General features: G+C 51.7%; 1 protein-coding gene across 5 annotated transcripts; it reads left to right on the top strand.

Annotated features, from left to right (window-relative positions):
- The first annotated feature begins 12,272 nt into the window (after window positions 1-12,272).
- Window positions 12,273-18,407, top strand: LOC127305063 (cationic amino acid transporter 2, vacuolar). Of its 5 annotated transcripts, XM_051335479.2 has the most exons (16): window positions 12,275-12,577; window positions 13,428-13,465; window positions 13,548-13,629; window positions 13,762-13,880; window positions 13,956-14,096; window positions 14,183-14,301; window positions 14,388-14,484; window positions 14,616-14,788; window positions 14,903-14,969; window positions 15,218-15,376; window positions 15,468-15,648; window positions 16,070-16,199; window positions 16,422-16,528; window positions 16,638-16,713; window positions 17,076-17,679; window positions 17,836-18,407. In XM_051335479.2, exons 1-15 carry the CDS (start codon window positions 12,415-12,417, stop codon window positions 17,194-17,196), a joined length of 1,773 nt encoding a protein of 590 aa, XP_051191439.1. In that variant the 5' UTR covers window positions 12,275-12,414; the 3' UTR covers window positions 17,197-17,679; window positions 17,836-18,407. The 5 variants fall into 5 exon arrangements, with proteins under 5 accessions (XP_051191441.1, XP_071684707.1, XP_051191439.1 ...); XM_051335478.2 differs by having other exon boundaries at window positions 12,277-12,577; window positions 13,428-13,629; window positions 13,796-13,880; window positions 17,840-18,407; XM_051335477.2 differs by having other exon boundaries at window positions 12,277-12,577; window positions 13,428-13,629; window positions 13,796-13,880.
- Window positions 18,408-21,943: the final 3,536 nt, after the last annotated feature.

The following is a 21,943-nucleotide window of genomic DNA, read 5'->3' as shown; positions in this document are numbered from 1 at the left end:
TGTCAAAAGTGGGTAAGATCCAAAAGGCACAAGTCAAAGGCGGTGATCACAAAAGGCATACACAAGGTGGAACACACGCGTGGGACAAAATGGGGTTAGCGCGACTTGGAAAATGAGCACGAACGAAAAGGTCCTAATGAAGACTACTAGCTTAATGTCACGCTAACTCAAGAGAGACCGTGGCTTGGTTGCAAAATTGAGAAGCAACTAGATTTGCGCAAGACGCCTCTTTTCTCTTTTCTCTCTTTTGCTTATAAGCTTTGGACTCTTTTGTGTATAGGTGTCACTCACACTCCTTTTTCTTTCTTTTTCTCACTATGTAAGGATACTACTATCTATGTAAGTATGTCACACTTCTTTTGCTTATCTTTTCACACGAGCTTGCTTCGTAGCTTTGCTCAACACACGCACATCCTCACGGTCGGGACGCTTGCGCAATGCTTCGCAACACTAGAAAGCCACTCTCGATAGGAAAGGTACACAAAAGAGGCTAGGGATACAAGTTAGGAGGCATGTTATACCACTTGATGATGGTGGCAGACGATCTTGAACTTGCGATGGTGGTGGAGGTGTCAAATGAACCGCTTGGATCCTCAGGGTGCCGTCGTCGTTGTCGATGTTGCGGAAGCTTTGTGGTAGCTGTAATGGCACTCAAACCGAAGTCCAAACACAAAAGGGATAGCACCAATGCGAAAATCGAAGTTAGCGTGTGAAAAATTCAGCCAGGCGGAACTTCCGGCTTCTGGGGGTGGAACTTCCGGTCCGGGGCGGTACTTCCGGTCCTACCGGGCGGAACTTCCAAGAAGAGTAGATAACTTCGTAGATTGGTAGATCTAGAAGGGTTTCCCGCGAGAAGGAGCAAACCTCATGTTTTCTCTTACATCAAGTCTGAATCTCAGATCTGAGCCAACAAGGCTATTTATAGTTGGTGGGGCGAAGGGGTAAGTTACACGCTGAAAAGTGTTGTTTGTGCTGAAGTTCGACATGGCGGAAGTTCCGGCCGTCCTGGGTGGAAGTTCCGGTCATGGGCGGAAGTTCCGGTCCTGTCGGTCGGAAGTTCCGGACGGGCCGGAAGTTCCGGCCAACTTCCGGCCTAGTTCCGGAATCGGCCAATTTCCTTGCAGTATGTTCCCGGGATGTTTTGGCGCGTTTCCGGAACAAGGGCGGAACTTGGGCGGAAGTTCCGGTCTCTCGGGGCGGAAGTTCCGGCTGGTTCCTTTTTCTGGGCGCTGGAAGGCATCTGAAAGGCATCTGGCCGGAAGTTCCGATCCTGGGGGGCGGAAGTTCCGGCTGGGGCGCTGTAGCTCCATCTTCTTCATTTCCAGCTTCCTCTTCATTGGCTTGGTCTCCATGGCTTGTATCTTGACCAATGTACCTGATTGAACACAAGGTATTTGCATGAAGTAGCGTGCCATCCAAAGAGGTATCAAATGCATACGTGGAAAGGAGCGAGTTCACCTCTTGGTGTAGTGCTTGGGCTCGAGCTTGTGTCATTGGGCCACGAGGAGGGCTTGTCGGTCTTGATGTAGTGTCGACCTTGGGTAGGGCTACATTAGTTGGCCTCAGCCACAAGCAGGAAAGAATTCACGTCCTCTCTGAAAGCGGGAGCACATCCGTTACCGTACATCCATGGATGACTCATCTGCATCATAAGTACAATTATGTATCAGATGCAATCACCTTGCTAAAATTAGTATTGTACAAATTATGTATACGAGAAAATAGTTGCTAACCTTTTAGGATCAAAAAGAGGAGAAATCTTATCAAATAAAATCAAGTGGCATCCCTCACAAACATTTCATCAAACACCTCTTGTGCACATGAAGAAAAAAAGAGCTAGCATAAACCTGCACCTTTCACCACCAAGGAAAAAATGTAGGGAGGTGGGGGCTGGCTGTGTGTATATATAGGCATGGCCCTTTTGTCGCGGGCCGTACCACAACCCGCGACAAAAGGGGTGCCACCAGGCGGCGCCAAGCCTCAGACCCCTTTGTCGCGGGTCGTGGTACGACCCGTGACAAAAGGCCGCGATAAAAGGCCCGTACCGCTCCAAAGGGTTTTGGGGTGACGTGGCCAGGCCATTTGTCGCGGGTCCAGACGTGCCCGCGACAAAAGACTTCCACGAAAGCCCTGTTTTCCACTAGTGAGAGGTGGCTTAACATAACCTAGCTCGAGTCGCTCTAGCGTTATCCCAAGTTAAAAGGATACCACCTTCGCGTCCATTTCCACTTGTTCTTCCTCTCCTCTATGTGAGCCATTCGCCTCAACGTTCAGCTCTAGCACTGCAGTTTCGTTGTTGATTTGTGTTCAGAACTCGATTTACAGCAGTAAAACTGTAGAAGACCTCGTAGCATTATCGATGACGATGACAGTCATGGTAGTGCACAACCCACCTAATGATCCATTTATAATGGGATGTAACCATAAGCAAAAGAGCGGAAATTAATGTGTCAATCACAAACCTTGATCTTTCAATATTGCATGACAGTGAAATCAATCTTAAGAGTTTTGCACTTGACAACACACGCTCATGTTGTGTTTATAATCCAGATTGAAGTAGATATTGAGTATTGTCTCCTTAGATTTTTTCATTGGAGAATTCCACTCGAGTTCTGAAAGTTCTGAAGAACTGAAGAATATAGTACACCAACACTTGGTAATCGATCAAAATATGCAGTACTACACCCTAGAATTAAGTAAATACTTAAGCAAGAATACTGACCCAAATAATTTAATATCATCTAACAGCCAAGGGTAGGCAACGCCCAAAAGGGCGGACACAAAATTGTATTTTGGCATAAGTTCAATAATTGAATTTTAGGTCATCTAGCACCAACGCCCCGGCAAAATATGAACACAAAACCGAGACTAATAGAATTCATTTAGAAAAGATATGAAGTAATCACAGTATTAGTGGAGGAATTGCAAAATCGTTTTGTCAAACACAAGCAGATTATGCACCACGATTCTGAAACAGCATAAGTATATATTTTCTCAATGCATGCTCAACAAAGGGTTGCAATCTTTCAGGTAAATGCATCAACCGCTAGATATTAACTTGAAACATGAGGGTGCCTGCATGAGTGAACCTATACGAGAACAAGGGTCTAGAGCAAGTATTTCGTCTAGCCTACAGTAGCTACTGATGTGCCACTACTCTGATTAGCTACACTTGCATTCAGATCTGAGGTATTACTGTGTTGAAAACCAGTAGTTTGTCCAAACTGACATTTCTCTACAAATTGTTGTTCTGGTTGAAATAATTACTCTGTCCAAACCCAGTGTGTATATTAATCTGCTACTATAAAATCACATTTTCAGGCTTTCTTTTTTCCTTTTCTATTATGAAAAGCACAAGTACATTTAGCATATATGGATGGTACCTCGGCTCAGCTGCAGCTAAAGATTGGTTGTGACCCTCAAGAGCACGGAAACACTTCCTGCTCGTCACATCTTCCGAAGAGGTAGGCGATCGACGTGTCCAAGGAGTTTGTGTCCCCCTCCGACGAGTAGTCCTTGGTGTATTCGTCATCATCGGTGCTCGCCGGCTGCGACTCCGTCGATGCCTTCGCCTTCGCGTGGGCCCTTGCCTCCTTCTTTGCCGCCGCCCCCTCCGCCTCCAGCCGTTTCCACCTGCCATCTCCATCCTCTTCCTCCTCCTCCTCATGGCTGTCATCGACGACGGCCTCCACCTCCTCCTCATGGCCGTCGTAGACCTCCCACTCCTCACCGTGGTCGTCCGTCAGCGGGGAAGTAGAGCTGTTAGGCGTCCCAGCTATGTCCCACCAATGGCGCCATCCCGGCGGCTTCCCCTCGCTATCGATGTACGATGGAAAAGAGAGGTTGCTCATGGTCCGAGAGGGAGAGGACAGATGAAAGGCGACGGCCGGTTGGAGATCGGAATGCACAGACGTAGGGGGCTTATTGAGCGGGGATGAATGGCGGCACATATGTCGAAGAGGGCTGCAGTTTCTCTTTCGCGGAGTTCGCGCTCCATTCCGGTGGTTCGCGCGTCGACCAAAGCGGTTGTCCCTTCCTGGCAACTGCACCATCGCTAGGTAGGCAACGGTTGGGCGTCATTCGTGTGTCAATGACGCGTCGGGCCCGCCACTCCTCCCCTCACTTCTCACTTTGTCCGGCGCGCCCAGAGCGTCCACTGTGGACCGGGGACGGGCTCGGGGCGCCGGACACCGTATTGGGCCGTACCGGGTGGAAAGGGCCTTTGAGGCGCGCGACCGGGAACGAAAAATGTTCGGCGCCCCCCAAAAAACCTTTGGGGGATGCTTTGGGGAATTCGGTTGGAGATGGTCTAAATGCCATGACATCATAACATCTCCACTCGTCCCCCCATATGGGCCGCGGCGCAGCCGCCGGCGGTAAAACAAAAATAGGGGCCGAACGGCTGCCAGTCGCGGCCCCTATACTAAAAAAAAATTAAAATTTCAAAATATAACAAAATTCGTAGAAAAAGTAGATTCATAGATAGTTCGGCCATACTTGGCCAATATTTGTACAAATTTAAAAACATAGGCATAAAAACCCTAAAAATCTAATAGTCGCCGCCACGGCTTAGCCCTAGGCGGCGGTACATCACCGCCGCGTAGTCCTCCTCCTCCTCGTCGGGATCCCCCTTCTTCATCTGCGACATGTAGCTGCAACCCTGGCCGACGTCCCTGCGCCTCCCGCGCGGCCTGCTGGACTGGCCAGCGTCGTCGTCGTTGTCTAGGTTGCTGACGAGGCCGAGGCGATGCCGTCGCTGTCCAGGTTGCGTACAAGTCCCCTAGAGGACATACCCCGCCGTACAACTCAACCCAAGAAAAACTAGTCTAGGGGAGGAGCTGACGGACACCCCGGGCTCCCGCGTCCGCCCATTGCCGCGCATCAGACCTAATGTCGTTGAATAGGGATGCCACCGAAGGCCGCGCACTGTCAAAGACCGCCGCATTCTGGTGTTTCCAAATCCACCACGCCGTAAGCATGATAATCGACGAAGTTCCTTTGCGCAGTTGGCAGGGGGCGGTCCGCACAGCCTGCGACCACCACTCCGCGAAGTCACCCTCCACCGTGGGAGGACCTGAGGTGGATCGGATCCACGAGAGGACCTCAAACCACACCATCCTGGAGAAAGAGCACCCAGTGAGCAGGTGCGCCATGGTCTCCACAGCCTGGTCGCACAGCGGGCATGTAGGCGCATGCGGTAAGCCCCGCCTCGCCAGCCTCTCACCCGTCCAACATCTGTCCATGCAGGCTAGCCATATGAAGAACTTCACCTTTGGCGGCGCCCAAGATTTCCAATTCAGCCTCCAAGACCCTGACGTGATAGCCCCCTGGAAGAGGGTGTCATAGCAGGATCGAGCACTGTATCGGCCATCCGTCGTCCAGCGCCAGACCATCCTATCATGTTCCACTGAAAGTTGCACACCGCGAAGCCTACCCCATAGCTGCACGTATTGCCAAAGTGCGAGCGCGCTTGGCGCGCCTACTATGTCGGGGATCCAGGTTCGATCGATCACCGCTTCCCGAACCATGCGCGCCTTCCGGCGGTGCTTAGGGACCAGCGCATACACCTCCGGCGCCAACTCCTTGATGGATCTGCCATCCAGCCATTTGTCCTCCCAAAAGAGGGCGGACTCCCCATCGCCTACCTCCATCGTAGTGGAGGCTGCGAAGACGTCGAGCTCCATCTTAGAGAATTGCATATCGAGCCCACGCCATGGTCGCGTAGGGTCTGTACGCATCCTCCAGATCTAGCGCACCCTCTAACTGGTCGCAGTGCGCGCCAAGTCGGGGATTCCCAGGCCCCCCAGCCGCAGCGGCCGACACACCCTGGACCAGTTGACATGGAAGTGTCCACCATTGGCCTCTGCCCTGCCGGCCCACAAGAAGCCACGCAAAATCTTGTTCACCTGTTTCAGCGTCTTCTTGTCCAAACCCAACACCATCAGCTGGTGCAAAGGGATCGCCGCGAGCACCGCGCGTACCAGCGCCAAACGCCCAGCCCTGGGCATCATAGAAGCACGCCAGGTAGGGAGTTTGTCGGCCAACCGGTCTACCAGGGGTTGGAAAGATGCGGCTGACAACCTCCTGGTAGAGAGCGGGATGCCAAGGTACTTCACATGGAACTGCGCCAGATGACATCCCATGAGTCCAGCGGCGCCAACAGCCTCCTCCTCTGAGCATCCAATGGGGGAGACCGAACACTTGGCGAAGTTGGTGTGTAATCTCGAGGCCTGCCCAAAGAGATCCAGAATGCCGCGGACTGAGCGCAGTTCCGACTCATCAGGGTGGCAGAAGATCACCACATCGTCCGCGTATAGCGACACCGATGTCACCAGGTCTTGCCGAGCCAACCGTTTGAGGACACCCAACTCGATGGCCTTGGCCAGCAACCTATTAAGTGAGTTCATCATCAGGACGAACAACGACGGCGACAGGGGGTCACCCTGTCTCAGACCCCTCCTATGCCAGATGGGGGGGCCTAGCTCGCCATTGAGCATCACCCTGGTACTTTCCGTGGACAGTAGAGTGGAAACCAGCTCGCAGAATCTGGGGCCGAAACCTATCTTGCGAAGGATCTCCCTGAGGAACCCCCACGAGATAGAATCGAATGCTCGAGCTATGTCCAGCTTGAGCATCACCTGTGGTTCCTTCTTCCTGTGCAAGAACCTAGCAGTCTGCTGGACCAACAGGAAGTTGTCATGGATGCACCGTTTGCGGATGAACGCACATTGGTTACGATCCACCAGCGACTCCATCCTGGGGGCTAGCCGTGTAGCCAAGGTCTTAGCCACAAGCTTGGCGAAGATGTGGATTAGACTAATCGGCCTGTAATCACCCAGCGCCGCCGCGTCCGGGCGCTTAGGCAGCAGGATCATCAGGGCCTGATTGAGGCCCTGAAACCCGCGCCCACACATCGTGAACAGCTTCTCGAAGGCTGCCATGAAATCACCCTTAACCACGTTCCAGCATTTCTGCAGGAACTCAGCTGTGATGCCGTCGGGTCCTGGCGCCTTGCCTGGTGGCAGGCGCCTAATCACCTCCCAGATCTCCTCCTCAGTGAACGCAGCATCCAGCTGGGAAAGGTCCTCCGGGTGGGTGCCCAGAAAGTCCAAGTCCAGCGAGTATGCCCGGTCAACCGAGGTCCCAAGCAGACCTTCAAAGTGCGTGAAGGTCGCTTCAGCCATGGCCACATGGTCCGAGATAACCGCGCCATCCACCTGCAAGCTATGGATTACGTTCTTCTGTCGCCTATATGCCGCATGTTGGTGGAAGAAGGATGTGTTGGCGTCTCCCTCTCGCAGCCACGCAATCTTGGCCCTCTGGCGAGCCATAGTGCGTTCAAGAGAGGCTAGACCCAAGTAGGCGTGCTTGAGGTGTGCACGGAGTCGACGTTCGTCCGGAGACAATTGTCGTGATTCCATGGCGATATCCAACCTCAGCACAACCTCCCGCGCTATCATCAGCTGCAGCTTGACACACCCCACCTTCCTATCGCTCCAGCTCATCAGGCTACGCGCCGTGCACTTCATCTTAGCGGTGAGCCGACGGAATGGGTCCGAGTCTCCATCCACCACCACCCAGCTGTCCTGCACCACCTCACTGAACCCATCCAACTTCAGCCAGAAGCGCTCGAACTGGAACCCTTTCCGTCCTGCCGCTTTTGTGGTACAGTCCAGCATGAGGGGGAAGTGGTCCGCCACCACCGTTGCTAGGCAGCGCAACATGCAGCTGCCAAACATCTCCTCCCAGTCGACCTTGGTGAACACCCGATCCAGCCGAACAAGAGTGGGCGTGTCCCTCTCGTTTGACCAGGTGTAGCGGCGCCCGTGGAGGTAGATCTCCTTGAGCTCACAGTCGTTTAAGAAGCGGCGGAATCTACCCATCATCCTGCGGTTCAGGTTCCCATTGTTTTTATCCTCATCACGGTATATCATATTGAAGTCCCCACAGAGGGCCCAGGGGGCCCGGTGAATACCACGGATATCGCGAAGCTCCGCGAGGAAGGCGATCTTGTCAGCCTCAGCCTGTGGGCCGTAGACACATGTCAACCAGCACCAAGGGCCACCCCCCAAGGGGGGCACCCTAGCCGTGAGACTATGGTCTCCCTAGTGGGCGCTATCCAGCTGCACCAACCTGCTGACCCACGCAACGATCACCCCACCCCTCGTACCAACCGCCGGCAAGCAGAAGTAAGCATCAAAGTCCGCGCCTAGCGTTTCCATAACGATGGCCAGAGTTACAACCGATAGCTTTGTCTCCTGGAGACATAAAATGGACGCACCCGTAGTACTAACAACACTCCTAACACCCGAACACCGTGCGCGATCATTAAGACCTCGCACATTGGCCACGATGATCTTTGGTTCGTACAACATTGGGACAACGTAGAACACCCGTAGATCGCCGTCGGGGTCAGGCCTCAATGAGGCGACCACCCGACACCCCAGTAGTGGTGGGGAGCATCCTCTGCTCGTGGCCAGCGTCCATCCATAGAACTCCGCAATGGCCTCAATCATGTGATCCGTCAGTGGTAACTCGTACATCTTATGGTAGGCCTCCAGTTTAGCCGCTGACGGCGCCTCGTCCCCGGAGAGAAGGCCAAGCTTGCGCATCAGGTTCCGGACCGCCTTCATCTCCGTGTTCAGCCCTCCAGGTTGTCCCGCGATCCTCGAGCTGCGTCGCGGCTGGAAGTTAAGCTCCACCAACCTGCGCCTCACCGACGGAGTCTGCATGAGGGCGTCCGAGCGCGACTTCGCAGCCATCAGAAACTCACCAAGTGTCCTGGGTCTCGCTGGTGCTTCCCGCGGTCTGACCACCGCCGGGGGTCGAGATATGTTGAACACCACCGACGGTGATGCAAAGCGACACACTGACGGGGACGGAGCAGGTGGCACGGTGACCCCAGCCCCGTCGCGGATGCCACGCGCCGGGGGTAGGTCAGCCAGGATCTCCTCATCAACGGACTCCTCCCCATCTGAGCCATCCACCGCGACAGCCAGATGAGACAGTGAGACGACGCTGGGGTCCACAACCAGCTCTAGGATTGGCACATCATCCACCGTGTCCAGACCCAGAGGAGCCCCTGTCCCATCCTCAGAAGCAAGGCCCAGCCCAACAGTCTCGCAATCGTCATGGTGTTGGGGCTGGTCATCTTCCTCCCCCATGGCTAGCGCCAACCCTTGGGCCATCCTGGGCTCTTCCAGGCCCGCAAAGGCAGCAAGCCCCAGCTGCGGACATGGCACGAAGGGGCCCGCCCAGGCCTCCAGAGGCGGCAGTTCGACCGAAGGGGGCTCCACAGGCGTCGTCGCCAAGCCACAGCACGTAGCGGCAGGTAGGACCAGAACCGACCCTACCCGCACGCCATCGCCGCCATCATCCTCGCTCGTCGCCAGCCCCACAACAGCTTCCTCCACCTCCGGTCCCACTTCCGCACTATCCTCTCGCGCGGCCATGACAGGGGCGCAACTGACCAGGTCACCACCTCCCAACGGCTCCGAGCCAGGTGAAAGCACACCCTCCCATCGGTCGGCGCTCAAAGCAGCCAAAGCCCGCAGCCGCCGCACTTTGCGACCTCCTCTCCCTCTTCTCTTCTTCCTTTGCACAGGTGGGCCTGCTCGCCGACGACCACACCAGACGAAAAAGTCCTGGTGGTCCCGCGCCCTCCACCACCAACCTGGCTCGACGAGGAAGCGCTGCCACCATCCGCCGCCCCTGGCAGCGAGTCCGGCGAGCCAATGGTGTAGCTGTACTGCCGCCGCGCCGGCCATGCCGACGTGCGCCCACCATCGCCATCCCCACGACCACCGGTTTCGCCACGTGGAGCAGAACAGCGGAAGTCCGTCGTCCGCGTCACGTGCACGAGGAGAGGGTACGCCATGGTGTTGATATGCGGCGGAACGACCGCGTCCGCCGGCGCCGCCATATCAGCCATCGACGGAGGGTCATCCGGCTCACCACATGCAGGTCCACCTCACGTGGCACCGCCGCCGGGTCCAAGCACCAGGCCGAGAGGTGGAAGATGCCCATGTCCGCGCGGTTGCGAGTCAGCGGGTGTAGGCGCTCCACCCACGCCGACGGAGCAAGCACGGCCTCCGCCGTGGCGAGACTCCATGCATTTGCCGGCACCCCTTCGATCTCCAGCTCGGTGTGCAAAAATAGACCACCGGAGGCCGCGTGCGTGCGCCTCGACCATGGACGGAAAAGGAGCCGAAAGAAAGGCGACTCGAGCACACCCTCCCCGAGCACCCTGTCCTTGTCACTCGCCGACGCGAAGTAGATGAGGAAATCCTCCGGCCGGTGACAGTGGACGGAGAAGCACGCCGGCGGCAGCCCATGGACGTCCTCCAGCGCATGCGCCACCTCCTCCGTGGTGACAGCCCGCCGAACGCCAACGATGACGGCGAGCAGGGCCCTCGAGAGAGCCTCCTCCTCTTGGTCGATCGCCGCCGTGCGCGGGATGATGCACACCGCGCGCGCCGGTCGCCGCGCGAGTTCACCTCCAACCGCCGAGGCGCGCAGGGCAAGCGGAGCCACCTGCTCATCCGCGCCCCTGCGAGGCCTAGGGGCGTTGACGGCGCGACTGGCCGCCGGCAGCACAGGTGCCACGACGCGGTCAGCACCCACCGGCCCCTGCACCATTGCACGGGCGGCACCACTGGACCTGCCCGCCGCGCACGGCGGCGGGATCTGGCGCTCCGTGGCGCCCCTCGGCGGCGCAACCTCGCGACGCGGGCTGCGGCGATTCCGTTGTGGTGTGGCGCCCTGCGCGCAGCCTCGCCCCTGAACGGCGCCACGACCAGCCACGGCGCCACCTCCCTCCTCGCGACGGCGTGCTCATGAGGAGCTGCAGCCCGCGCACCCGTAGCAGCCTGGTAACCCTCCGGCGCATGCGCACGAAGGGCACCGGCGCTGTCGGCAGCCCTCCGGGACCGACCCACGTCTTCTTGGGGACGCGGCGCGGCGCCCTCGACCCCGGCGACACGGCGGCCTGGCGACCCTCCGGCGCACGCGCACGGAGGTCCCCGGCGCCATCGACGACGCGACGGGCCTGCCCCCCTGATATAGGCATCCCCAATGGGCCTGCCGAAGATAGTACCCGGGGTTTACTGAAGGCCCACGACTCGAAGAATAAGAAGAATCAGAAGCCCAAGTTGTTATTAAGGAAAGCTAGAGTTGTATTAGGAGATAATATTTGTAATCTTGCGGGACGAGTTGGAAACCCTCCCGGACTCTGTAACTTGTACAATACGAATCCCTCGGCTCCACCTCGTATATAAGGGGGAGTCGAGGGACAAAGATAGCATCGAATCATTGTCTCACAAACCCTAGTTTTCATATCGTCGAGTACTTTTCGGCTGAAAGCTTCGAGATCTACTTGACCTCTACTTCCAACTAAACCCTAGTCTACAACCCGTAGGCATTGACAAGTTAATCCCTTGTCATCCCCCATCATTGACCCTCTTCCGCGCGGGCTCGTCCCCGTCTGGCGGCGTGCTGGGCCGCGGCGGACGGGGGAGGGCGCACTCCCGCGCCATGTGCCCCGCGTCGCCACAGCGCGCAGCACACCGGCCCCATGGTGCACCGGCGGCGCGGTGACCCGGGCGTGTGTAGAGCAAGCACAGACCCTGGAAGTCGTCGTACGCCCCGGCGACGCGTCTCGGGCGCGCCTCCCGCGCTTCCCGCGCCGCCACCTTCTTCCCGCCGCGGTGACCCCTGGCGCGCTTGCGGGTAACGTGGGAGGGCTCCACCCATGGCGCGCCTTCGTCATCCTCCTCGGGCAGCTCCTCTAGATCGTCAAGTTCGTCAAAGGCCTCACCTTGCACCTCTTCTTCTTCGCATCTCACCACCGACCGCACCTCCACCCTGGTCCTGGACGACTCCGGCACCTCCGCGCGCGCCGTGGCCCGCTCGCCGGCGAGCGCCTCGCGGTACGACCTCGGGGTCTCCTCCGAGTCCGACCCGCGCCCTCCCCGCCATCTGTCTTCACGGCCCCGCGGGCTCGCCACCGGAGAGGGGGAAGGGGATGGGGAGGGGGTGGGTGACGCCAACGGGGTGGCCATGGTCGCCGCCGCCGGCGGGGATCGGGAGGTCTCTCTCGCCTCTCGGTCGTTCTCCTCGAGACCTCCGCCTCGCTTTCAGACCAAACCTGTCAAGCTTAACCATAAAATGATTTGGTTCTGGGTAGTGTTACTTTTTCTTGCTAGTGGCAGACCGTCAAATAGTATCATTGTACTATTACCTAGAAAAGTCAACGTTCTACCCCAGAAAACGACAAAAAAGATAAGGAACTCGTCTCATTCGTTCGCTGTGATCTGCGGGGTGATCTCCTCTCGGGTTGCTCGTCTCCGTTCTCACAGGGGCAGCTGCTCACCCGGTCACCGCCCTTCGCTCCTCCTCGTCCTTGGACGGTCAGGCATGCAGCAGGGAAACCGGCTCTCCTGGTCGGATTTGCAGAGCCTGGCGCGGCGGAAGCCAGCGGCGAGCTCCAGCGACCGTGACGCCGCCGAAGCAGCGGCGGATGGGGGCAATGGCAGAGGCCTCGCCAAGGCGCTCTCCGTTCCCCACCTGACAGCCATCGGTACATTCATCTTCTCATCCTATCACAGGATCTCGTTTCTACATCAACTGTTAGATAGCTAGCTGCCGCTGAGATGATATTTCTTCTAGTTAATCCTAGAGGATCACAATCTGAATGCCCTTTGTTCTTCTCTATTTTTTCGTGAGAATTCACCCACAACACACGCCATGTCTGGAGGTCGATTGCTCCTGCTTTAGCCTGCCTCCACACGAGCAGCATTGCAAAGTCGGTCCTCTTTGTGGTTAAAGACTGCAGCGTGTTGTTGCTTTGAAGATCCGCCACGCTGTGAGGACTATCAACGAGGGCAAGCCCTTCCCAAGTGACAATCATTTTTTTTTAGATTCAGAGGGGACTTCTCCCCGGTTTCATTTCAAGAAACAAAAATGTGGTGGGATCAATGACGATTGATAATTGTCGAATCTAGGATTGCTTGTTAGTGCTATGGTAGGATATTGCTTCTACATCATTTTGTTAGCTTGTTTACCCCCATAATTCCTGCAGTTTATGCCGGTGACATGTTGCATTGGTGTCAAGTGGCAATCCCTAGCTGAATCTAGTTTGCTACTGGAGTCTTTACTTACTTACGGAGGAATGTGCTCTCGTATCACAAGAAAAGATGGGTTCAACTAACTTTTACATCTAAAGAGGGAAAATAAAATGGTTTTTGGTTGTGCTGTCGTTGGTGATTTTCAACATTGTGAAGCAAGATCCAACTGTGACATAGGTCATTGGTTTCGAAGTTCAGTCACTTTTTTAGGGTGTTCCTGTGCTGCATTGCGATTTACTTTATGCTGCTGGCAGTTGAACATACGTCATTCTTATCTCACTTTGTTATATTGATGTCCGCTAGGTGTTGGCTCGACGATTGGTGCTGGCATCTATGTCCTGGTAGGAACTGTGGCTCGTGAGCATGCAGGACCAGCCTTGACAGTTTCGTTTCTGATAGCTGGAATTGCTGCTGCCCTTTCAGCCTTGTGTTATGCTGAGCTTTCTTGCCGGTTCCCTTCAGCAGGAAGTGCTTATCACTATTCTTACATTTGCATTGGAGAGAGGTACTAGCACAAATATGCGATCCCATTAGTTTCTTGTTGCTTTCCAGTTTTCTTCACTAGATATTTGGCCAACTTGGCTGGTCTTTGGGCAGCCGTAAATATCAGTAGGAAGAACCACTGAACTTCACTTAGTTTTCTTCTGTACTTGTGGACAAACTACTATCAGTGTTGCTTGGCTGATTGGCTGGGCTTTGATTCTGGAGTACACAATCGGTGGATCAACTGTCGCGCGTGGTATCTCACCAAACTTGGTAATTTTCCATAGCAAGATCTCTTCTGATATGTGGACTACATAGTAACCAGATACTATTCTTTTGTTTTTTCAGGCTCTCTTTTTTGGTGGCCAAGACAACTTGCCCTTCTTTCTAGCACAAGTGCATATTAAAGGGCTTGACACCGCAGTTGATCCTTGTGCTGCGATTCTTGTCCTGATAGTTACCGCATTACTCTGTCTGGGAATCAAGGAGGTACGTCTTGTTTTATGACTAACTCAGTTTGGAACCCATGAAATTTCCGGCTATTTTCACTTAGATAAGTAATAATTTCTATTCAGAGCTCACTTGTAGAAGGCATCATCACCATTGCAAATGTTGCAGTCATGCTGTTTATTATTTGTGCTGGTGGATGGTTAGGATTCCAGAATGGGTGGCCTGGTTATAATGTTCCAAAAAGGTAAAAGTTGAGGTTTATGAGTCACATATACAAATACATATAATCAAATGTGGGCATTGCTCTGATATTGCTTGTTTTGTACATAGCTACTTTCCGAACGGTGCCAGCGGGGTTTTTTCTGGATCAGCAACTCTCTTCTTTGCATACATCGGCTTTGATGCAGTCGCTAGCACAGCTGAGGAGGTTAGCCTATGTTATTTCATCATTTATCAAGTATTGTGCTCCAGTGTGGTGTAAATTCTCTCTTGGAGTCTTGGTACTTCAGTGAAGGACATGATTATCTTTTGTTTGACGAAATAATTTCCACTTTCCAGGTGAAGAATCCTCAACGTGATCTTCCACTGGGGATGGGTTTGACCTTGTCATTGTGCTGCTTCCTCTACATGATGGTTTCTGTTGTTATTGTTGGTCTGGTGCCATATTATGCAATGGATCCTGACACCCCTATTTCATCTGCATTTGCTCAACATGGAATGCAATGGGCAGTGTAAGTACCAGCTTCCCTTCGAGCTAAATAACCTGGCTATTAAGATGGTTATAATTACATTTATTTATTTATGTGATGAGCATTACTCCATTGCACTTCCCTGTTGAAACATAGGTATATCATTTCCAGTGGGGCAGTTCTTGCTCTCATAGCATCGTTGATAGGCGCTATTCTCCCTCAGGTACATTGAGAAATTAGAGCATCGGTACATGTCTTTCCCACTTACATTGCTTTCTCCTGGTGCAGGATATGTAGGTTCACTAGAAAATATATAACTGAAACTTCTTAACCTTAGGACCTGCAACCAAATCATAAATAGGTTTATAATGGGATGATGATTATCCCATTTCTATTCAGGAACAAATGAGTATCCAAATTACACTAGGAACCAGAACTGATTAGTTGCTTCTGTGTCTTGTCTTGGGCCAGCCAAGAATTGTGATGGCTATGGCAAGAGATGGACTGCTTCCACCAATCTTCTCAGCTGTCGATCATCGAACTCAAGTCCCGACCTTGAGCACTATCTTGACCGGGATATGCTCTGCTATCCTTGCTTTTTTTATGGATGTGTCACAGTTGGCAGGGATGGTAATATTGTTACTGGCCATGTTAAATGGTTTGCATTGCCGAGTGGAGAGCTACTCCAGGTAATAACAGTTTTCTTGATCTGTTTGTTCAGGTAAGCGTGGGCACGCTATTGGCATTTACAATGGTTGCCATTTCTGTTTTAATAGTAAGATACGCTCCTCCAGATGAAATGCAAATGGAAGGGCCTGATCCAGGCTCACTTGAATCACTAGCTTCACAGGCTGGGCAGTCAGAGCGAGATGAGGATATTTTGGGGGATCCTTTTGGCAATGGTAAAGAAAATGAGTATCCTTTCTGAACCCCTTTTCTTAAATTTATTCACTTGTATACAGTTGAGTTGATTCAAGTTGGCAGAAGAAATATTATCTTATTTGTGTAATTAGATGATTTTTCACTCTATTTAATGTTTTGTACATGCCTAATTTGGCCATTATGCATGTTGTCTTCCTTTCTTGGCTTGCTTCCACTGCATAAATTAGCTGGTACCTGAGCAAGTAACTCATCTACAGTGTTATATTTTTCGTTGTAATCCTCACATGTAAATTGTCTTGCTGAGATATCTTATGTCACCAGTGGTTCTTCACTTCAAAACTAAATCGTGTTACATCGTCCTAGCATTTGTTTCATAATTACTGATAGGATCTTGCTAGTTTTTTTTTTCTTTCTAATTTGCTCTCTCCTCTATGCAACCAGTTCAAGAAGGACCTACTGCCAGTGAGGTCGTCAATATGGTAAGGCGACAAAAAGCCAAACGATGCATAATACTGGTATGCATTGGAGTCATCATCTTTGTTTCTGCGGTTTCTTTCTCCTCTTTGCCGTTGTAAGTGATAATTCAATCATTTGTCTGCCTCATGTACCACATATTCAATTATTTGGCTTGTGCTGGCCTGCTGGGATGCAAGACTACAACTATATACTCGCAATATTATTTACCAGGACCTGTCAGTAATGTGAAACATGTTTTACTATGGATACGAAAATGAATGTAAGCCTGTTCAAAAGGGAAACAATAGTTATTCTAATCCTTTACTACTTTCTGTAGTTATATACAACACACAATATGTGCCTTTAGTGGGTTGCTTTTGCTCGGTTCTACCATTGCACTTTCCTGCATTGGACAAGACAAGAACTCTTTAAGAAAAATGGAAGGTACAACCTTTAGACTATGGACGTTATTTTTCGGCCTAATTGGTACTAGAATTTTGATAGCCTGATATTACAATCTAAAAAACCCTGAAAGTATCTTGCTGTCTGTCAGGTTTCATGTGCCCATTTGTTCCTATACTTCCAGTATGTTGCATCCTCATCAACGTATACCTTCTGATGAACCTTGGGTAAGAAACTTAGCTTGTATACAGTTACAACCTTGACACACTCTACCTTTTCGTTGACACATCACATTGTAAACATATCACCTGAAATTTGTTTCTGCTGTTTCCGTGTTCCTTTCTTGCTTTTCTGTATAGTTTGTCTTAGTTTGTTTTTTCGTTTTCCGTTTGAGTTTGTTGTATTTTGCGCCCTATCGGGGTTCTTCATCTAGCAAATCCACACACATTTAGATGGGTGTTTGAGGAACAACTGAAATTCGGTAGCCTTTGGGATTGCCTATTAGCAACTCAATTTTCTAAGCAGGTTCTTCTGAGTTGTGATTCTAGCAACTTCTGAACTTAATCAAGGTCTCACATTTTGGCCACAGGAGTCACACGTGGATCCGTGTTTCTGTATGGCTGGTGGCTGGTGCATTGATATATCTGTTCTATGGCCGAAGTCACAGTTCATTGACGACCACTACCTACCAGCGTGTATCACCTGCATAAGACAGGTGGGGTGTATGAAGATGAAGTTCCTCTGACAAGGTTTCCATGTTCAACCAAAATGCTGCAAAGCCTTCAAACCAGCCAGAAGAAATGACCAGTCATACATGGGAAAGACATGTATATGCACCTCCAGAAATAGCGTTGCATGTTGAATTGCATAGGATCTCCTTTTGTCAATCATTTTTTGGCAGTTTCGCCAACACAGGAACAAAGTAATTTTCGAGGAAAAATGTAGGAGTGGAATCCAAAATATCCTCGGTGTTTGTATCACTATATCCAAAATAATTTCGGAGTATACAATTTCTTCTTAAATTTTAAAAAACGAAACATGAGATGTAACACCATTTGAAGTGTTGTTTTTTAGGAGGACATCCCTACTGAATTACTACCTCCGTCATTACAAGATGATCAAGTTGTTGATGTGAAGCTCAAGTTCAATAAAGTCATCATTGGACCCATTACAAGGAGCTACTTGAACAACAGGTGAATTCACTCCTGAATGATTCCATCAGTGTAAATGTTGAAAGCTTTATACTACCTAAATCTTTGCATTTAGGTATGATCATGTATGAAGATAGATCAATGTTGAAAGCTTTATACTACCTAAATCTTTGCATTTGTGTATGATCATGTATGAAGATAGATCGAGCGTCGCACGAGAAGAGGAGCAGCTGGACATGGTGCTAGACGTGAAGACAATCCACAGACGCACGACGGAGGAGCGGGAGGCATGCGCGAAGGAAGTCGACACCGGCATTGCCGGCCTGTGCAGGGTGGCACTGTACCAGGTGCACCTCGGCACTGTCGTCGGCACTGCCGGCCCAACCACACCGGCACTGCCGGTGTCGTTGCCTATTCGACGGTACCTCGGAGGAGGGATCCTCACAGAGGGGAGAAGAAGTAGGGGCCATCAGACGAAGAGTCCTCGGGACGGTGGTACGCAGTATACCCAGCTTCGGAACACCTGCACGATGACAGGGTCTACTGCTGCTTGTCTGGAATTATCTGGGCTTTCGCGTTGTTACAATGAGTTGTGGTTGTGCCTCTAGGGCTCCTAGGATCCGGCTTATAAAGGCACCAAGATCTAGGGCTTACACGGAGAGTCCTAGCCGGAATACAAGATGCCTAACTACGGTATATTACATTGCCGTGCACGTCAAGGATCCACCTTTTCTTATACGCCGTAATGGATCCGGATACATCATGGGCCAGATCCGACTACCTGCATAGGTCGGTTGAGATACGGCTCCTACTCTTGGGTTGGACTTCATCCATCTTCTATCAACAACAGCTGGGCCGCCCGATGGGCCATATGCCACCATCACCGTTTGTGGGCCACCCGGGCTTGCCGGAACTAGACCATGTCGTTGATATACCCATAAAGTATACCCACAATAGTAGCCCCCGAAGTTCTTCAACATTCGTCATTCCTCCGCCTATCTCTATTCGGATCCGAAGAGAATCTCGAAGAGCTTCCAAAACTTCATCGTTTCGGACTTCATTCAACCGGAAATCATTCGTCTTCTCGTAACGGTAACTTAGCAAATTTTTCGCCCACGTCGCACATAACTTCCCCTTTTCCCGCGCTAAATTTTCGGATCTGCGGATTTATAGCTGGAAGTTTCAGAGATGTGCAGTTGGGTCACCACTGCTTCCATTTCACTGCTTTTGACCTAAGACACGTGGCAATCATCCAACGGTGCGACCATTCCGTTCTCACCGTAGGATCCGACTCACGAATCTCCGTGCGGGGCCTATAAATACCCCATTCGCACGGTCATTTTCAGTCTTTCACCGCTTCTCACCACTTCGTCTTCTTCCTCGTGCCAACGCCGCCCGTTAGATCTCACTCCGGCGAACTTTCTCCCGGAAAGCTTCAAGCGCCACCGCTCCAAGGCCTTCCTCGACCCGAGCTGCTCGCGTTTGATCGGTAAATCATCTCCGCCGCCGATTTGTGGTCTCGTCGGAGGCCTGCACGTCAAGTCCGCGACCTTCTTCCTCGCCGGCGTCACGGGCAACCTCCACACCATCGCCGGTAAGTCCGTCGGACTTGTAGAAGATAGACTTTTAGCGGGATCCGGCTTCCTAAGTTTTTACCAAATGCATGTAGCCGGAAACATGTCCACTAGCTCACCTAGGTTCATTGGTAGCTCTCCAAATAGCCCACCACCAAACTCAACGGAACCAACCTTTGTTGAGCCCCCCTAGCATTCCTTCTGCCCAATATTTCCGACATTAGGTTAGCTCAACCTTACTCCGCCTCTTCCAGCAATATTCTCGGTCGGATCCCAACCCTCGAAGACATCCAATCGGAACTAGAAGGGCAGGCTAGGATGGCTGCTAAAGTTCTGGAGGCGGAACAGAAGAAAGGATCGAAGGCCCGGAACCATGAAGGATAAGGCCATGGTGAATTGCGGCAGCATGACTTTCGTGCTCCGCACTGATGAGATCTGAGATCTAGGGTTTGGCCCGATCTCGCGATTTGACCCAAAATCCAAGGGGAAAAGGCGGGGAAGGTGAAGAGCGTGAAGAACACGATAAGATCTCGAGAAGAACGCACGCACACCAACCCGATACACCCGATACTTACCCCCGTGGCTCGATGGACCACGCCAATAGAATCACCCGGAAGAGACGCGAAGGTTGAATTCCCGGTGAGAGATTGGTGTTGGAGACGGAGATCGGTGAGGGAGAGAGAGTGGGTTGCACTAGAATCTCACTCACAAATATCCAGATCCACAACAAGGGTGCCTTGATTACAAAGGGATGCTAACCCTAGGGAGACAAAGCTCAAAGTAGTGTTTAAGCTCAAATTAAGTCTAAGGTGTAAAGGAGGTGTCCAGGTTGCTTATATAGGCCTACATGGCCAGCAGGGCGAAAAGGTACATAAGTGGATAACTTAGGCAGTTTGGTGGAGCAATTCCGTCGGATCCGGTCCAGAGGCCGGTCAGACCGGGCCTGGGACCGTAGGGGCCGGTCCAAACTGGGCGGGTGACCGGGCGCCAACCGGAAATGTCGCAGATCTCCGTCCGTTGGGCCCCGGTGCGACGCCCGGTCGAAATCGAGGGAAATCCGGTTTGGCGCCCGGTTGACCGGGCCTGGGATCGGGTGGTCCGGTCATGGATCCGGTCGACCGGGTCCTGGACCGGCCAGCATCTTCTCTTCCTTCGCGCGCTTCGAGTGACGTCGGGTCTAGCTTCATGCCCATCTTCAGGTCCCTCCGCTCCTCTCCTTCCCTTGACCATGGTGTGTCCTCCTCTCCGGGGTCTTGACGCACCTTGTACCTAATGACACAAAGTACATCGGCCTGAGGTAGCATTCCATCCAAAGGGGTACCGAGATCAAGGGTGGTGAGGAGCGAGTTCACCTTATCATGTAGCGCTTTAACTCGAGCTCGCGTCATTGGTCCACTTGGGGAACTTGTTGGTCTTGGTGTAGTGTCGTCGGTGAGCGGGGCTACATCACGCACCAAGAGGGTCTTTCCGGCTCTTGCTTCCCACGAGTCTGTCCGGTATTGGAACGCCTGATGGTTCTATGTCAATAACATCTCAGTTCCGGGCGTCCACGATGGTCTCCCCGCTTTTGCCAACAAACCTCCGGAGGAGCTCGCCAGCTGGAGCTTCATCCCTGCCCTCGCTCAGTACCCAGAGCTGGACAAGATGGCCCGGAGGATCTCGTGGCTGGTCCATGACGGTTTAACCGGAATGGACCTAACCCTGAGCTGGTTCACCTGTCGGATCCAGCCGCTAAAATTCAACAAGCGGTTGATCTGCGAATACTCCGGGGTCGATGATCAACTGCGACTAATAAAGGATAATCTGCCGACTGTAATATCCCAGGATATGGGGTTACAAAAATAGAGGAAACTGATGTGTGCATTGCATTCATGCATAGAAAATCTGTGGAATTTTCGCGCTTTATAGTAAAACAGTCACAGTAACTGAAGTTTCACTTGACCTTGGTGGAATTGAAGTAGCTCATCAAGTCCAGTGCTATAAACCTCAATGTGACTTTGCTAAAACCTTGTTATGGGTAGATATCATTTGATCTAAGGGGTTAGATCAAATGGAATTAAAACCAACACAAGAACCTATTAATCAAGGATCAACTACTTGATCTTATTAAAGATCATAACATGGTATTTCTTGAACCAAACCTTTGAATTTAACACCAACACAAGCTTATAATTAAACCCTAGAGGTGGGAGAGGTTTATACCCATCAAAGAGATAAGAAACAAACTCAAAATTATTAACACTTAAAAGATGAGCAACTACCTTGGGGTAAAATTGAATTCACTTTAAAACTAATTACCAAATATGGTAAAACACAAGGAACTAAGTGCATAAAAGCCACACATTCTGATTTTAAGCATAACTTATTAAATATGTGGAATATCACAAAACTAAATTCATTTACATTACGAATTATAGTTCAAACTATTGAATAAAATAAACTATGAGTATTTTGAAACTCATATGATCATGCCTTGTTGAAATCAAACATCACCATTCCAAATTAGGGTATAATCCTTGTCTTTGAAATTTTATCCCAATTATAATCTAAATACAATCACATATGATATAGTGACTCACCCACAAGCATAAAATCATTCTCAAGACATTTAATAACAAAAGCCACTTGGCTATCCAAAAACAAATCACATGAGAGGATAATACCCATGCCACATAGGATGAAAATATCTACATAACTTGAATCCTAAGTTATGCCACCTCATGCTTAAGGAT

Source organism: Lolium perenne, chromosome 1, assembly GCF_019359855.2.
Source record: "Lolium perenne isolate Kyuss_39 chromosome 1, Kyuss_2.0, whole genome shotgun sequence".
Lineage (NCBI taxonomy): Eukaryota > Viridiplantae > Streptophyta > Magnoliopsida > Poales > Poaceae > Lolium > Lolium perenne.
Note: the sequence above shows the minus strand (reverse complement) of the source record. Positions and strands in the feature narration are given on the sequence as shown.